At 43.8% G+C, this 18,874-nt stretch overlaps 1 protein-coding gene across 2 annotated transcripts in view; it reads left to right on the forward strand.

Moving 5' to 3' along the window:
• Positions 1–18,874, forward strand: part of DTHD1 (death domain containing 1) — a 118,765-nt gene that overhangs the window by 1,322 nt on the left and 98,569 nt on the right. Inside the window, exon 2 of one of the 2 annotated variants that reach the window (XM_056556277.1) lies at positions 13,838–14,029. In XM_056556277.1, coding sequence (XP_056412252.1) covers positions 13,996–14,029 — 34 coding nt within the window. In that variant the 5' untranslated portion in view covers positions 13,838–13,995. Of the gene's footprint in view, positions 1–13,837; positions 14,030–18,874 lie in introns of those variants that run through there. The other variant, XM_056556268.1, reaches the window with a different exon arrangement.

Genomic DNA, 18,874 nt, shown 5'->3' on the forward strand with positions numbered 1-18,874 from the left:
TAATAATATAGCAGTTGTATGCTACAGAGGAAATTCTTTTATTTTAAAATTTCTTTTTTGTCCTTTCCACACTGCTCTCTGCTGACACCTCTGTCCATGACAGGAACTGTCCAGAGCAGCATAGGTTTGCTATGGGGATTTTCTCCTGCTCGGGACAGTTCCTGATACAGGCATCAGGTGTCAGAAGAGAGCACTGTGGACAAGACAAAAAGATATTCATAAAGAAAATAATTTCCTCTGTAGTATATAGCTGCTAATAAGTACTGGAAGGGTAAATATTTTTTTAATAGAAGTAATTTGCAAATCTGTTTAACTTTCTGTGACCAGTTGATTAAAAAACAAAAAAATGTTTTCCACCAGAGTACCCTTTTAACAGGGCTCCTTTCTCCCCACTCCTGGAACTGTCCACAGCTGATAACCGAGCATAGTCCATATGCAGCTTATGTAGCACCAGACCCAGTGTCACACGAGGTGTGGACAGCACCAGGACACTGCGATGAGCTTATCTCCAGCCGCAGTGATGTCCCACCTCGGTCGGTAATAGGCTGAGCGCATGTCATATAAGGAGCCTTGGCCTGTTATATGACACTGCAATCATTGTATCACTGGTCATGGCGGGAAATCGCTGCACCCGGCCATAAGTTCATCGCAGTGTTTCGATCTGTGCACAGGAAGCAGAAAGAAGGCCTGAAAAGAGGACAGAAAAGCTATATCAGTGCAATGTGGATGGTATGTTAAAGGGGATAAGTGTTTGATCACGGGGGGTCCAAACGCTGGGCCCCCCGCAATCTCGTGCACGTGGCCACAGCTCTGCCGCGCTGGGGACGTGCCAGCCGCAGCGTGACGTCACGGCTAACACGCCTCCTCCATGTAGTTCAATCGGAGAAGCGGGTAGGCAGCGTTTGTGCCTCCCGGCCTCTGCCATAGAACTGTATGGGGACAGGGCGGGGAGGGTGCGTAACTGTCGACCTTTCACTGAGTGCTAATGCGGGGGCCCCGTTAGGGAGATCGCGGGGGTCAAACACTTATCCTCTATCCTGTAGATTTCCCAAGCGCGGTCCTCAAGTCCCCCTAACAGGTCATGTTTTCAAGATTGTCTTTTACAGGTGATATAATTCTGGTCTGTGCATCAGGCATCTCTACAACTATATCACCTGATAACATGACCTGTTGGGGGTATTTAAAGGACAACTGCAGCCAAATTTAACTTATCCCCTATCCACAAGATGTGTTTGACCCCCCACAATCTCCCTAACGGGGCGCCGGCATTAGCATTCATTGTGAGCGCTTATGCGCATAGCGTTGAGCTCTGAGCTCGATGGTTAACGCCCCGTCCCCATACAGCTCTATGGGGGAGGCGGAGAGGCATGAATGCTGCCTCCCCGCCTCTCCCATAGAGATGTATGGAGGGGGCAACATCATGCTGCGGCCGGCATGCCCCCTGCACGGGAGAGCCACGGCACAGCCCTGGCCCCGTACAGGAGATCTCAGGTGGGCCCAGCAGTCGGACCTTCCGCGATCAAACACTTATCCCCTATCCTGTGGATAGGGGATAAGTTACATTTTGGCTGCAGTTGTCCTTTAAGGACCGTGCTTGGGTTAACACTGGTCTAGGGAGTTGCATATGGATCGGGTGTGCCATTTTTTTCACATTGAGCCCCTGCCCCTCAAAATTCCTATTCACGTCCCTGGAGAAGTAGGAAGAGAGGGGTAGGTAGCAGCACACTTTGGGTACAGAGCAATGTGATCTGACCATGTACAGTATGCCCACCTTACAACATCACAATTGGTGTCTGTAACCTTGAACGACAAACTCAATCATTTTATTCCCCATTGACAAAGCATTGACAATGCTTAACTTCTACTCAATGTGGTCACATGATAAGAAAGAATGGTGTACTGTTTTAAGGGGGAATTTCAATGGTATGATCATGTGATCTCTGATGATCTTATCCCATGTAATGTCCCAGGTTGTCTTGGAATGCTACATTTTGTTTTTTTAATAAATGGCTAAGGTTGTTAAATGAAAAGTCACACTTCCCCCTTAGTCAGTCATTGGCTGATTGAGCAGCTGGTCTTAGATACAGCAAGCAGTGGTCACAAGCAGGGGTGTGGATCAGACAGGGGGCCGTAGGGGTACCAGGATAGGTGAGTATTGGACAAGTCCTTGCAACAAACAAACCATAAACTCTCCACCCTACTGCAGTGGTCCCCATTACCCCAAGATACAATTCATAATTGGGACTGAATTAGAAATTCAGAGTATGTATAGTACCTTGTTACCTCACTTCTATTTCTGTATACCACTACATAAGTCATTTGTACTTAAACACTTTATAATCATTTCTAATACATGGGTTTTCAGTTAGTTTGGAAGATATTTTAAAATATTCTTATACAGTGTTTCTTTACTTCAGACAGATCTCAGGTCCCCTCAGCTGGTTTCAAGTATCTTCAATAAAGGGAATTTCTGCAGTAATTCCTCATGCAGGAATACTAATGAGATCACTTTGCCACATTAACAGTAACTTTGATGTATATCCTTTTGGGGGTACCTTTAGAGCAGGGGTCTCAAACTTGTGGCCCTCCAGAGGTTGCAAAACGTCAACTCCCAGCATTCTCGACAGCCATTAGTTGCAGCAAATGGCTGTCTGGGCATGTCAAGGCGTGCTAGGAGTTGAAGTTTTGCAACATCTGGAGGGCAGCCAGTTTGAGACCACTGATTTAGAGTCATTTATAACAAAGAGTGCTATGATATCACAGTTGCAAAATAAACTGAACTAAACTTCTTGTTATGGTTGTAGTTATCTTTTACTAAATCAAATGTGATTTTCTAAAGAACATACTTATACTGTATATAAGAACAGTAGCCTTTCTTTTCTCTTACCTTATAGAGTGCATCTGATGTTCATTGTATATTTCCAAGTCTCTTATCAATATCCTCATTGTCTAGAAGAGATGTCTGTTGTGCAAATGTTCCAGGCATTACGTACTATAATACCTGTTGCTTCCTTTAAATTTTCCTGCTTCCTTTTTAGACTTTGTCCACATGTATTATTCTTTCAAAGAGGCAGGGCACAGGTTTCCCTTATTTTCTTACCTAGGCAAGTAGATAAGTCACACCCAGTTCTGCAAACGCACAACCTGAGTCAAGAGAAAGGAATGCTTTTTTTTCTAGTTAAATGCAAGCTGTAATCTCTCTCTTTTTACACTATGTCGAAAGAGCTGTCATTATATGTACTGAGAAACAATGGCCTGGGGTCAGAAAATAACCGCTTAGACCAATCCCAATATACATAATTACTTCTGGAGCATGTGACTAGTATTAGTATTTTTCTGTTTGTGCTTATTGCTATACCTACAATATGTTCTTAATGATATACAATTATTTCAAAAGGCATGACATGATAAATTTGGGTTTAGATTCTTGCTCAGTATTTTGGATACACATATACAGCATCGGGTTGGCCCATCAGGCTGTAAAATAATAAATAATAATAGTAATAACAACAACAGTTGTTGTTGTTTGTTGTTGTTGTTATTATTATGTGTGTAAATAGGGTGAAACCAGGATGCCAGTGAACTATTCCAGAACTTGCAGGGTTATATAATAGTTAGGATACTATGGTATTGCTAACCTCTAGTTGCTTTATTTTCAGGTGTTACTGCATTTTATTCCGAAGTAACTGTCCTTGTATACAGATTTAAAGGAGTAGTCCAGTGGTGATTCAGTGGTGAGCAACTTATCCCCTATCCTAAGGATAGGGGATAAGTTGCAGATCGCGGGGGGTCCGACCCCTGGGGCCCCCCGCGATCTCCTGTATGGAGCCCCGACAGCCCGCTGGAAGGGGGCGTGTCGACCTCCGCACGAGGCGGCGGCCGACACGCCCCCTCAATACAACACTATGGCAGAGCCGAAGTGCTGCCTTCGGCAATCTCCGGCTCTGCCATAGAGATGTATTGAGGGGGCGTGTCGGCCGCCGCCTCGTGCGGGGGTCGACACCCGCTATCTCGGCGGAGAGCCGGGGCCCCGTACAGAGAGATCGCAGGGGGCCCCAGCGGTCGGACCCCCCGCGATCTCAAACTTATCCCCTATCCTTAGGATAGGGGATAAGTTTTTCACCACTGGACTACCCCTTTAATGTTTTGCTGCTGTTTCTGCAAAGTCACAGAAACAAAGGTGGCAGGAGGTGCTCAACCCCAAATGCAGTTATGCATTTATACTGGGGGAGCAGATCCTGCCATTGTAGTTCGTTGCTAAGGGCGATCCTCAGCATAAAAATGCATACAATGGAGGATGCCTGCAACAGACTACAAGTGCCACAAAGGCATCCTACACCAGATAAATGGTGTGGATGTGTAACAATTAGAATACAATACAGGACTATAGGTGCACTACTGAGGCAGATCTAAACAATGGCATTGGCTAACTCTCAAAACTGATGTTAAAATTGAGACATTCGCTAGTATATCCTTATATGAAGGACACACCAGAGCCCGCACACCAACGCCAAGGTTTCTCAAGTGGCACGGGACCTAACACTAACCTACCTGTGCGTGATAAGCAAAACCAGGGGCCAGTGGGCAGTTACAGCAGCATTATGCCGACTCGCAGCCTGATCCCAGTAACCTCCAGTCTGGCTGAGCACACATACAATGGAGGAGGGAGACAGACTACAAGCCCCACCTAAGTTGGCTGATATGTGTGCTGGCCTCACAGGGGAACCTTAAAGCTGCCTTAATAGTGATCAAGGTGCATTAAATGTGGAGTTTATACACCTTCAAGTTTAAGATTTAAACAACAACAAAGACGTGGTCTCAAACGGCAGGAGGTGCACAACCCCAAATGCAGTTGTGCATGTATACTGGGGGAGCAGATCCTGCCCTTGTATTTGGCCTAATGCTGCTGTAATTGCCCACTGGCCCCTGGTTTTGCTTATCATGCGCAGGTAGGTTAGTGTTAGGTCCCGTGCCACTTGAGAAACCTTGGCGTTGGTGTGCGGGCTCTGGTATGTCCTTCATCTAAGGATATACTGGCAAACATCTCAATTTTAACATCAGTGTTGAGGGATAGCCAATGTCATTGTATACATCTACCACAGTAGTGCACCTAAATTCCTGTATTGTATTCTAATTGTTACACATCCACACCGTCTATCTGGTGTAGAATGCCTTTGTGGCACTTGTAGTCTGTTGCAGGCATCCTCCATTGTATGCATTTTTATGCTGGGGATCGCCCTTAGCAACGGACTACAAAGGCAGGATCTGCTCCTCCAGTATACATGCATAACTGCATTTAATTGTTGAGCACCTCCTGCCATTTGAGACCACGTCTTTGTTGCTGTTTAAATCTTAAACTTGGAGGTGTATAAACTCCACATTTAATGTGCCTTGATCACTATTAAGGCAGCAATAAAGTCACAGCAACATGACAGCATGAAAGTGTATCCCTGCGGCTGTCATGTGGTTGTGATAGGGGACTACTGTAGCATGGGAAGCCCTTTGTCTATAGGGTGATATCACGGCTGTAGGACAGGAAGAAACCATCAGGTTTGACTCTAGGTAGGCTAAAAGGGAAATTGTCCAGAGGCCTCCATCTTCTAGGGACCACTCCAGTCTTTAAATCTCTTTAAAGCAGTACAAGACTAAAATGTATAAGTTATATTGAAGAAGAATATATTTATAAAAATGATTCTGTTATATGTTGAAGCTCCTTCCTACTGCCTATGTGCTTCCATGCACTCTAAGTTGTCATTGGTGAATGGCAAGCCCTCAAGATCATTTTTCTTTGACATAAGACACTTTTGTTTAACACTACACATAAAAATTCCACTTAAAGATAGGTTGACACGTGCCATGTTTTGATGTGTATTTCCTGCTGCATATTTTCCTGCCCATTGAAGTCGATGGGAGAAAAATCAGCTGCATATTTTGCTACTAAATACAAAATACAATTGAGTTCCTATGGCTTTCCGATATGGATCTGTGTGCGTACTTTCGGAGCTCCACCAAACTCCACTACGCACTATAGGTAACACACATGTATAGGGCAATTAGACAAGGCTGCACGCCAACTAAGCTTTACACTAATGTACACATAGCCTAATGTATATAGTAATGTCTTGACTTTCCCCTGACATTATTTGGTTTTCAGTATGCCATATTATTTTGTCAAGGAGAGATAAGTCTCCGCCAAATGTGCAGAATTAGGTCATTTCTGGCCGAACAAATATCGGACCAACAGCTGTCTAAGGTTTATTGCCAGCTTTAAACAATGCTGCTAATGTACACATAGGTGGAGATTTATCAAAACCAGTGTAGAGGAAGAGTGGAGCAGTTGCCTCTAGCGACCAATCAGATCACTTCTTTCATGTTTCATAGGCATTTAAAAAAAATGAAAGAAGCAATGTGATTGGTTGCTACGGACAACTGCACCTTTAAATAACAACAGAAACTAAAACAAAAAAGACCAGTGCCACTAGGGTTGTAAAGGGCAGAAAGCAATCTAACACAATACTGCATTGTCTGTTAATTTATGCAGGGTATTGGAAATAAGAACAAGTAGTTGATCATTAAACCAAAGAAGATAGCATAAAATACCAGACAAGATAAAACAACAAAGGAGAATATTCCAACAGCTGCCAAATAGGCCATAAGGAATTAAGATGCAACATTAAAATGTGTTCCTTTATCTAACATAGTTCTATTGTATGAACAGGCAAACAAAGTAAAGTAAGTCTGCATAAGCCCCTCACTTGTATTTTGTCTCTGCACAGACACACACGGGCAATGGCTGCAGGGATAAGACAGCATTTTTTACCCCCAAATTAGGGATAAGTGAATTGAATCTGGCGAATCTGAATTTAAGAATTTCAGGAAAAATTTGTTTAGCAACTAATGCGAATATCACCACGATTTGATAGCACAAATCACTTCATTAAACTCCATTTATTGCGGTCCAGGCTCCAGGGCATCTAAAATGGTGGATCCACATGTGAGGACATGGGGCAAGGAATCCTGGGAAGGCAGAAACAAGGGTAGTCGGGATGACCCTGAATCACATGCAGCATGCAGCCTATCAGCAGCCAGCCACCCCTGTGATGTCACAGAACTATATAATTAGCAGCCATCTAGTGGCCAGTCACTTCAGCCTTTTATTGCAGAGAGAGAGGGACAGACAGCAGTGTGTGTTGCACAGAAAAGCATTTTTACAGCAGTGATTCACCTCCCAGTCACATCAGCATTCTGTTACAGTGGAGCACATTGTCCTCCCCTCATAACTGTATACCACATACGTACATTTAAGTGGTGTACTACTTTGTTCCTGTTAAAGTCTTACGGGCCTATATACTGTGAAAGGCCAGCCAAAAAGAACACACCAGTTGGTGTTGTAGACAAATACTGTTTTAAGCATATTGGAGCGCATTTCTCGACCAGCAACCCATCTGCCGTCATCGATTGGTTAACATGGTCATCCACTTTATCACAAGTGACATATGAAATCCCCAGTCAACAGTCGGTGGATTCCTCAGACACAACCCTCAGTTGGCATGGCCCGGGAGCAGTCCCTGTCCTCCCATTGCCTCTGTCCTATGGTGTTCCCTCCCCCACAGAAGTATCTTATGCTGTGGGTTCATCTCCACTATTTAGTGAAGATGATCTACTAGAGGACAGTCAGCAGCTAGACCACCTGCTTTGCGGCATCCTAAATTCCTGGGAGGTAGTGGAACAGGGATTCCTGAAGTTGGCGGTAGTAACAGGCAATCAGTGTGGACTGTTGGTGGGAAAATCAGCTACTCGGCGGTGTGGCAGTTTTTCATCAAGCTTCCGGAGGATGTTAACCTGGCAACATGAAAGATGTGTCTGCAGAAGGTGAAGCGTGGCCAGGGTCCCAATGTTGACACCATGGCCCTGCATCAACATATGCAGTGTCACCATAAAGCGGCCTTGGAGAATCGTGTCTCAGATGTATTGGTTCGGCCTGCTTCATCACCCAGTGGCACGCCGTTCCCTGTTTCAGCCAGCCAAGGCTCCTCCAAATCAGCCGAAGAGAGCTGTGTGTCATACCCATCTTCTGTCGCTCCAGATGTTCCTGCTCCTCCTACTTCGAGTCAAAATTTTGTGGAACAGAAGGTGGTCGAGTCCTTGAGCCTGTCGGTGTGTACCAAAGTGCATGGCAGTGTTGACGTCTGGAGCTATAATTACGATCAGGGACAATAAATGTCGTTTACAGCCCACTGGGTGAATGTGGTTCCTGCAACAGCCGCAACAGCAACTTGGACAGGTCATGCCGCTTCTGCCTTAACGCTCTTAGGCCGTTGGTCCTGTAACAGTCTGTGACTCTGCCTCCTCATCCTCCAACGTATCCTCAGCCTCCACTGCATGGGCAAGCCTCAGTGTCCCTCCAGCAGACCATGTGGGGTTTGCCTTAGTGAATGGAGCCACACAGGGGAGGAACTGCTAAAAGTAATTTATCAAGAAATCGAATCATGGCTTATTCAACGAAAACTGGAAATGGGAACCATGTTGACCGACAATGGAAGAACATCTCTGCGCTGCGACAAGGAAGCCTGAGAAATGCGCTCTGCATGACACACGTGTTCAATCTGGTTGTCAAGCGGTTCTTGAAGTGTTGCCCCCATCTCCAAGACATTCTAAAAATGGGAAGGGAACTTTGCATGCACTTCAGCCACTCATACACCGCAAAGAACACCGTCCTTGAGCTGCAGTGTCAGAATGGCATCCCCCAACATGTCTGATTTACGACATTTCTACACTTTGGAATTCCGCCCTCCATATGTTGGACCGACTATACGAACAGAGAAAAGCCATCACCAATTTCTTGATGATCCAAGCAGATAAGGGTACTCCCCTGTGTAACCTCAATGTGAACCAGTGGCAGCTTATATGTGACACCTGCCGTTTGCTAAGGCCCTTTGAGGAAGCCACATTATCAGTCAGTCGCCAGGATTACGGGATGAACAATGTCCTTCCACTGCTTCATCTACTACAACACATGTTGGAAACGATGGCTGGTCTGAGTATGGAGACGTGCGCCTACATCTCACGGCCACATGAGCCCTGTGGGGACTGAACTGGAGGAGGAGGGGCACAGTGAAGCACAGTTTAGGTTTCGCGAGATGGACATTTTTTTTAGTCATCTGACGGGAGAGGAGCAGCTGGAGCAGCTAGATGAGCTAGAGGGTTATGAGGAAGGCGAGACAGAGGACCCAGACACCGTGGCAGTATGCAGTGGAGATGGAGTCAGGGAGCCCCTCCAAGTCACTTGCACAAATGGCATGATGCATGCTTACTGAGAGGGAGGACAAATTGACCTACTACAGAGACATCCTACGTAGACAGTTGGCCGATGACTATCTGCACCATCGTCCATCCTCTCGCAGGTCTGACTCAGGGGGCCCATTGCGCTCACCTTCCACTGCCATGGCTGCTGGGGAGTGGTGGAGTGGCAGGAGCAGTGCCAGCACCATCAGCAGTACCCTGAGTCTACAGTTGCTGATGAGTAGCTTTCTTTACTTGCATAGTGAAGCAACTCATCAGCAGCAGGTAGACCTGGAGCAGGACCTGAACCAGCAGGTGGTGGCATACCTTGACATACCTATGCCAACAGACCTTGAAGGTCCACTGGACTTCTGGGGAGCCAAACTTAATTTGTGGCCATAACTAGCAGAGTTTGCCCTGGAAAAGATGTCCTGCCATCCGAGCGGGTGTTTAGTGGGGCTGGGGCCATAGTAACTCCAAGGAGAATTTGTCTGTCCACAAAAAATGTGGAGAGATTGACCTTTGTGAAGATGAATCAGGCATCGATCAGCCAGGATTTCCACTCACCAATGCCTGATGGTTCAGAATAGAATGACCATGGTGCCACACCAACACTTTGCAAATATGGATAACATTCCTCGGCATCAGACCATTAGCAAGTATTGAGGATTTGCATTAGCTAAAACTTTAGTTTTTTAGGATAAAACATTAGTACCCCAATTTTTTTTTTAAATCAAACAAAAGGAAAGGTGTGCGAAAAACACCATGTGCCACCAACACCACCAAGTATTGATGTGATGCAAAGAACTCTAAAAGGTGGAAGGGATCAGCGTATTGTCCATTGTACGCGGTGGGGGGCTGAAAACTTCCCCTGTAAGGCTCTACTCTCGCATTATTAATTCCCTTCTTGGCAAGTGTTACTTGCCCTAAAAAGGGCAGCCCCACACAACAACCTCTTTGTTTTTCCCCCTACAAACACTGCCATTTCCCAAGGCTTTTAGGTGGAAATAAAGAGAGTTTCCTGTGTGGGGCCGCCCTTTTTAGGGTGAGTAACACTTTCCAAGCAGGGAATTAATAGGGCGAGAGTAGGGCCACCAATACTTGGTGGTGTAGGTGGCACATGGCGTTTTTTGCACACCTTTCCTTTTGTTTGATTTAAAAAAATTTGGGTCCATATATTTTACTCTAAGCATATTATTAAAAGTTAAGTTTTACGTGATGCATATCCTCAATACTTACTTGTGCACACTAACACTTTTACAAAAGAGACCATTTTCTTCTAACTACCGGCCTCAGCTACTATTCTGATTCTGCCACCTGCCTGATGCCACACATCTGATGCCAAGTTCTCCTTTTTTCACTCATGTCAGAGGGGACTGGTATTGCCACCCACCGTACCACTTTGTCACCGGGTCACTTTCAGGACTCCTGATGCTGCTGCCACCTCCAGGCTGTCTCATTCTGCCCCCATATGTTCTCCTCGTGCTGATGCCACCTCCAGGCTGTGTCATTCAGCCACTATGTGTTCTCCTCATGCTGCCGCCAAAACCAGGCTGTGTCATTAAGCCACTATATGTTCCACTCATGCTGCCGCCACCTTCACGCTGTGTCATTCAGCCACTATATAGTCTACTTATGCTGCCACCACCTGCACACTGTGTCATTCAGTCACTATACGGTCTCCTCATACTGATGCCACCTCCTGGCTCTGTCATTGTGCTGCTCCGCGACAGTGATTCTAATAGCAATGCCTCTGATCTGCATGTCATACTGAATAACAGTATTACTTCACTAACCCAGCACACACCCTATGCGTGTTACAGCAGGGCAAAGTGTACTACACCCCTTTTGAAGCTCTCTGTAGGCCAGTAATAGCCGTTTTTAATAGCGATTTGCCGCAAATAATTTCGGACCGAAACTAATTTTGGGGGAAAATTCTGTGAATCGGCCAAATTGAATTTTTCAAAAATTTGCTCATCTCTACCTGAAATATCTACATTATTAACCAATATACATTACAAATATATGTAGTGTCCCAGTACCGCATTCTATACGGTACTTGTTTATTTATGGGTCCCCATAGCCAGAGTCCCTAGGACTTAGGGATCCCTGTTAGCCAGTCTACCCCTGGTCGCCTCTATTCTAGTGTATAGATCTCTAATTTATTCGTAGGTTAATATAAATAGAATAACATGTGTAAATAAATGGTTAATTACTTGTTTCCATTAGTGTTGCTGGACCTTTGGAGGCCCTGTGACATAAGCAATCCCATCCATGTAATGGTGAATCTCAGACTTTCGGACCAATCAGATTCGCCACGCCCCCTGCCCATATAAGGGAGCGGCGGCCATGTTTCTCTCTCTTGTTCCTGGGTTTCTAAGCTAGAAACAGCTCTCTTACCTCGTGGGCTGTCAAGCAAGTAAGACCTGTACAGCAGTAATCGCAGTGAGTTAGGCCTGAGCCTTGCGGCAACGGCTGAACAATTATAACTATAGAGTGTATGAATTCCCAAACACTCTGCAGCATCACAGGACCTAATAACTCAGCTAAATCCAGACGGATCTGCAAATCTCTTCCTAAATACAGAGACTTTATGTCTAGCTCAAGGTCCGCAACTACTGCCAGTCACTAAGCAACCTAAGGACTGTTTCTATGAGACTGCTATTGTGCCGTGGTTATTGCAAGAACTTCAGTAAAAGTTATTCAAGTTCAAGTTTAAATCTCCTTGTGGACCTTCAGTTATTTTATGCACCTATCGTTACTGGGAAGGGCGGCGATAGGCCGGAATATTGATTCAGCATACCAGCCCGCAGCCTGGCGTCACGAACTCTAGGGTTAATATTAACTCCTTGTATATCCTATACCACCACTACCATACACCCCCCAAGGGCTACCACATATACATATACTGTAATGTTTCATCTACATTATATAAAAAGTTTTTTTTTTGCAAATGACGATGCCTATTTTAGTATACAGCAAGGATTTGGTCAGGGTAGTACCTGATTGACAAAATTGATTAAAAAAACTGTTTTGCCTTCTCTTCTAGGAGTCCTTCAATCTAAGACATTCAACATTCAGTTGCCCTGTTGCTCACTGAGCTCTATTATCAAACCTGATCTTACAATATGGGAAATGCTGATCAGGTTTATTTATAATAAAGTTGTTTTCACACTTTGCGTTTAATTAATGGTACCACTGTCAATTACCGCTGGAATTTTACATTCATTTTCTAAAATTATGGTAAAATTTTGCAATTTTACAGTGATAATTGTGCTATTGGCAATAAAAAGTGTGCAATTTTTATGGCAATTTCAGGAAATAAAATAGAAGCGGTGATTATTGGCGGTATTGCTTGTTAAAAGCCCTGTGTGAACAAAATTTGTGAATTACTTCTATAAAAAAATCGTAATCTTTCCAGTACTTATCAGCTGGTGAAATTGAGTTGTTCTTTTCTGTCTGACAACAGTGCTCTCTGCTGACCACCTGCAGGAACTGTCCAGAGTAGGAGCAAATCCCCATAGCAAACTATTCCTCCTCTGGACAGTTCCTGAGACAGACAGAGATGTCAGCAAAGGACACTGTTGTCACACAGAAAACAATAACTCAACTTAAGTGCTGGTAGAAATTAAGATTTTATTAATAGAACTAATTTACAAACCTGTTTAACGTTCTGGAGCCAGTTGATATTAGAAAAATAGGTTTTCACCGGAATATCATCTGTCTCCAGAAAATTAAGCAGATTTGTAAACTACTTATAAAAAAAAATCTTAATCCTTCCAGTACGTATCAGCTGCTGAAATTGAGTTGTTCTTTTCTGTATGACAACAGTGCTCTCTGCTGACCACCTGCAGGAACTGTCAAGAGTAGGAGCAAATCCCCATAGCAAACCTCTCCTGCTCTGGACAGTTCCTGAGACAGACATAGGTGTCAGCAAAGAGCACTGTTGTCAGACAGAAAACAACAACTCAACTTCAGCAGCTGATAAGTGCTGGTAGATTAAGATTTTTTGATAGAAGTAATTTACAAATCTGTTTAACTTTCTGGAACCAGTTGATATGAGAACATTTTTTTTCACCGGAATACCTCTTTAAAATTGGTTATCTGGCCTGTAAATTTGATGACCTCTGGATAGATAGACAGTAGAGCTCAGTTCACTTGAATCGGACACTTCAGTAGATTGGTGTGGGTGCTAGGAGTTGAAGCCTTATGGATCTAATAGTTATGGCCTATCCAGAGGATAGAATTATTAAGGACTTGATAACACATTTGAGGCCACTTTACAAAAAACACTAGTCCCTTACAAGTTATTGAATTTGGACAGTAAAAAAAAGTCATAAATATGTTTTTTGTTTTTTTGTTTTTGTTTTTTTTTCTTAATATTTTATTATTAAAGAAATGTTACAGAATAAGTACTAACAAAAAGCTACAGATACCAGAACATGGCATGGTCTGTAAAGCTTGTGAAGCCTTACATAATAAGCTGAACAAGATGTGAACTATGACACATAAATGTAAATACCTTTTTCTTAAGCAAATCTTCGTTTACCCACAGGTATTCCAAGACACAGCTGCAAATAATTCTGGAACATGTGGAGACTTGCAAAAAAAAAAAAAAAAGAAGAAGAAATATTCATTGAAGGCTAAGAAAAAATAAAATAAAATACAAGATCAGAAGTGATGGGAAACAAGCAGCTTGTGAATTAAAGGTTAATGATCAGATACTTCCTAAACAAACAGATAAAAGGTCTGTGTCATGTTTGGGTGTAAAGATAATTATAAACAGATGGCTTCAAGTATTCTGCAGAAGGAGAATTATATCAACATCTCCCCATGGAGTCAATATGTAATTATAAAATAATGAAAATGACTTGATAGAGACTTAGTATTAATAGAGTTTGGGGATTTTCTATTTAAATATGGAGAATTCCAGGCGCAAATAATTTACTAAATTGTTGTTTTATGGGTATATGTAAAATAGGAACAAATTATGATTTTACATAAATATGCCTCAGATCTACTTAGAGGACACGTGCACCTTCAGACATCTTCTGATAATGTCACCACCAAACACTTGAACAAAGGGTCATCATGACCTTTCACATTTTGACAGCTTCATGCTTAGATTTTCATGTCTCGATTACAGCTGTACATACCCTTTAGGCTGCATACACACTTGCGTTCAGAAGTCAAATTAAGAGCCTTGTAACTCTATGTATCTATACTTGTTTACCTGTTATTTATTTTTTTCTAAGGCGAGGTTTCCACACAGGTTTTATACTGGAATTTTTTGGGGAAAACTGCCACTGCAGTTTCTGAGTGAAAGCCAGAAATGGATCCATCAGGAAGGGGAAGTATAAGTCCTTCCATTATATTTCCCATTCCTTCTAGCTTTGGCTCAAAAACTGCAGTGGCTATTTTCCAAAAATTGCCAGTTAAGCACCTATCTGCAAACCTAGCCTAATTCTTGTTGTTTGACAAGTTTTTAGCCAAGTCCCATTACAGCAGAGCAGTAATCTATGACTACAGTTACAGTTTATACGGGTATTCTGGAGCACACCGACTACCTCATCCACTGAGCGTGATAATGTTATCATATTAAGGAAATGAACCACTAAAGACATTAACCCCTTAACCCCTTAAGGACCAGGCCATTTTACACCTCAGGACCAGAGCATTTTTTGCACATCTGACCATTGTCACTTTAAACATTAATAACTCTGGAATGCTTTTAGTTATCATTCTGATTCCGAGATTGTTTTTTCGTGACATATTCTACTTTACCATAGTGGTAAAATTTTATGGTAACTTGCATCCTTTTTTGGTGAAAAATCCCAAAATTTTATGAAAAATTTGAAAATTTTGCATTTTTCTAACTTTGAAGCTCTCTGCTTGAAAGGAAAATGAATATTCCAAATAAAAAAAATTTTGATTCACATATACAATATGTCTACTTTAAGTTTGCATCATAAAATTTACGTGTTTTTACTTTTGGAAGACACCAGAGGGCTTCAAAGTTCAGCAGCAATTTTCCAATTTTTCACAAAATTTTCAAACTCACTATTTTTCAGGGACCAGTTCAGGTTTGAAGTGGATTTGAAGGGTCTTCATATTAGAAATACCCCACAAATGACCCCATTATAAAAACTGCACCCCCCAAAGTATTCAAAATGACATTCAGTCAGCGTTTTAACCCTTTAGGTGTTTCACAGGAATAGCAGCAAAGTGAAGGCGAAAATTCACAATCTTCACTTTTTACACTCGCATGTTCTTGTAGACCCAATTTTTTTATTTTTACAAGGGGTAAAAGGAGAAAATGTATACTTATATTTGTAGCCCAATTTCTCTCGAGTAAACACATACCTCATATGTCTATGTAAATTGTTCGGCGGGCGCAGTAGAGGGCTCAGAAGCGAAGGAGCGACAAGGGGATTTTGGAGAGTATGTTTTTCTGAAATGGTTTTTGGGGGGCATGTTGCATTTAGGAAGCCCCTATGGTGCCAGAACAGCAAAAAAAAACACATGCCATACCATTTTGGAAACTAGACCCCTTGAGGAATGTAACAAGGAATTAAGTGAGCCTTAATACCCCACAGGTGTTTCACGACTTTTGCATATGTAAAAAAAAAAAAAAAAAAAATCACTAAAATGTGTGTTTCCCCCCAAATTTCACATTTTTGCAAGGGTTAATAGCAGAAAAGACCCCCCAAAATTTGTAACCCCATCTCTTCTGAGTATGGAGGTACCCCATAAGTTGACCTGAAGTGCACTACGGGTTAACTACAATGCTCAGAAGAGAAGGAGTCATATTTGGCTTTTTGAGAGCAAATTTTGCTCGGGGGGCATGTCGCATTTAGGTGCCAGAACAGCAAAAAAAAAAAAAAAAACACATGGCATACCATTTTGGAAACTAGACCCCTTGAGGAATGTAACAAGGAATAAAGTGAGCCTTAATACCCCGCAGGGGTTTCACAACTTTTGCATATGTAAAAAAAATATATATATTTTCACTAAAATGTGTGTTTCCCCCCAAATTTCACATTTTTGCAAGGGTTAATAGCATCTCTTCTGAGTATGGAAATACCCCATGTGTGGACGTCAAGTGCCCTGCTGGCGCACTACAATGCTCAGAAGAGAAGGAGCACCATTGAGCTTTTGGGAAAAAAATTGTTTGATATGGAAGTTAGGGGCCATGTGCGTTTACAAAGCCCCCCGTGGTGCCAGAACAGTGGTCCCCCCCCACATGTGACCCTATTTTGGAAACTACACCCCTCACAGAATTTAATAAGGGGTGCAGTGAGTATTTACACCCCACTGGCGTTTGACAGATCTTTGGAACAGTTGGCTGTGCAAATGAAAAATAAAATTTTTCATTTTCACGGACCACTGTTCCAAAAATCTGTCAGACACCTGTGGGGCGTAAATGCTCACTGTACCCCTTATTACATTCTGTGAGGGGTGTAGTTTCCAAAATGGGGTCACATGTGGGTATTTTTTTGGGGGGGTTTATGTCAGAACCACTGTAAAATCAGCCACCCCTGTGCAAATCACCAATTTAGACCTCAAATATACATGGTGCGCTCTCACTCCTGAGCCTTGTTGTGCGCCCACAGAGCATTTTACGCCCACATATGGGGTATTTCCGTACTCAGGAGAAATTGCGTTACAAATTTTGGGGGTCTTTTTTTCCTTTTAACGCTTGTGAAAATAAAAAGTAAAGGGCAACACCGGCGTGTTAGTGTACATTTTTTTTTTTTTTTACACTAACAAGCTGGTGTAGCCCCAACTTTTCCTTTTCATAAGGGGTAAAAGGAGAAAAAGCCCCCCAAAATTTGTAGTGCAATTTCTCCCGAGTACGGAGATACCCCATATGTGGCCCTAAACTGTTTCCTTGAAATACGACAGGGCTCCGAAGTGAGAGAGCACCATGCGCATTTGAGGACTAAATTAGGGATTGCATAGGGTGGACATAGGGGTATTCTATGCCAGTGATTCCCAAACAGGGTGCCTCCAGCTGTTGCTAAATTCCCAGCATGCCTGGACAGTCAGTGGCTGTCCGGAAATGCTGGGAGTTGTTGTTTTGCAACAGCTGGAGGCTCCATTTTGGAAACCCTGCCATACAATACATTTTTCATTTTTATTGGGGGGACAGTGTAAGGGGGTGTATATGTAGTGTTTTACCCTTTATTATGTGGTAGTGTAGTGTAGTGTAGTGTTTTTAGGGTACATTCGCACTGGCGGTTTTCTGGCGAAAAATTTGCCGCAGCCCAAACTTGAAGCAGGAAACTTACTGTAAGCCTGCCCGTGTGAATGTACCCTGTACGTTCACATGGGGGGGCACACCTCCAGCTGTTTCAAAACTACAACTCCCAGCATGTACTGACAGACCGTGCATGCTGGGAGTTGTACTTTTGCAACAGCTGGAGGCACACTGGTTGGAAAACCTTCAGTTAGGTTCTATTACCTAACTCAGTATTTTCTAACCAATGTGCCTCCAGCTGTTGCAAAACTACAACTCCCAGCATGTACTGATCGCCGAAGGGCATGCTGGGAGATGTAGTTATGCAATAGCTGGAGGTACGCAACTACAACTCCCAGCATGCCGAGACAGCTGATTGCTGTTTGGACATGCTGGGATTTGCAGTTTTGCAACATCTGGAGGGCTACAGTTTTAGAGAACACTGCAAAGTGATCGCCAAACTGTTGTCCTCCAGCTGTTGCAAAACTACAATTCCCAGCATGCCCTGACAGCAAACAGTTGTTTGAGCATGCTAGGAGTTGTAGTTTTGCAAGATCTGGAGGGCTACAGTTTAGGGACCACTATATAGTGGTCTCAAACTGTAGCCCTCCAGCTGTTGCAAAACTACATATTCCAGCATGCCCAAACAGCTGTCTGGGCATGCTGGGAGTTGTAGTTTTGCAACATCTGGAGGGCTACAGTTAGAGACCACTGTATAATGGTCTCAAACTGTACCCTCCAGATGTTGCTAGGCAACTCACCGGCTTCCGTCGGATCCAGCCGCATGTCATCGCCGCCCGCTGATCTCCGTCGCCCGCAGCCTCCGTCGCCCGCCCGGATCGGTAAGTGGATCTTCGGCACCGGTCCCCGTCGTTTCCCCATCCTGCCCCGCCTATTGTGGGAGGGCAGGATGGGGAAAACGAAAGTAAACCCCCCCCGCCCCCGATCTGCTATTGGTGGTCGCGTCTAGACCACCAATAGCAGGGATAGGAGGGGTGGCAACCCTGCCACCTCACTCCTATCGCTTCAGGGAGATCGTGGGTGTCTTAGACACCCGCGATCTCCCTTATATTCCGGGTCACCAGGTCACTATAGACCCGTAATGACCCGTAATCGCGCAAATCGCAAGTGTGAATTCACTTGCGATTTGCCGCGATCGCCGACATGGGGGGGTCTGATGACCCCATTGGGCATTTGCACGGGATGCCTGCTGAATGATTTCAGCAGGCATCCTGCTCCGATCCCCGCCCGGCGCACGGCGGGGACTAAAACTGCCCATGACGTAAATGTACGTCCCTGGTTCTTAAGACCCAGGGTGTCGGGACGTACCGTTACGTCATGGGTCCTGTAGGG

Source organism: Hyla sarda, chromosome 1 (assembly GCF_029499605.1).
Source record: "Hyla sarda isolate aHylSar1 chromosome 1, aHylSar1.hap1, whole genome shotgun sequence".
NCBI lineage: Eukaryota > Metazoa > Chordata > Amphibia > Anura > Hylidae > Hyla > Hyla sarda.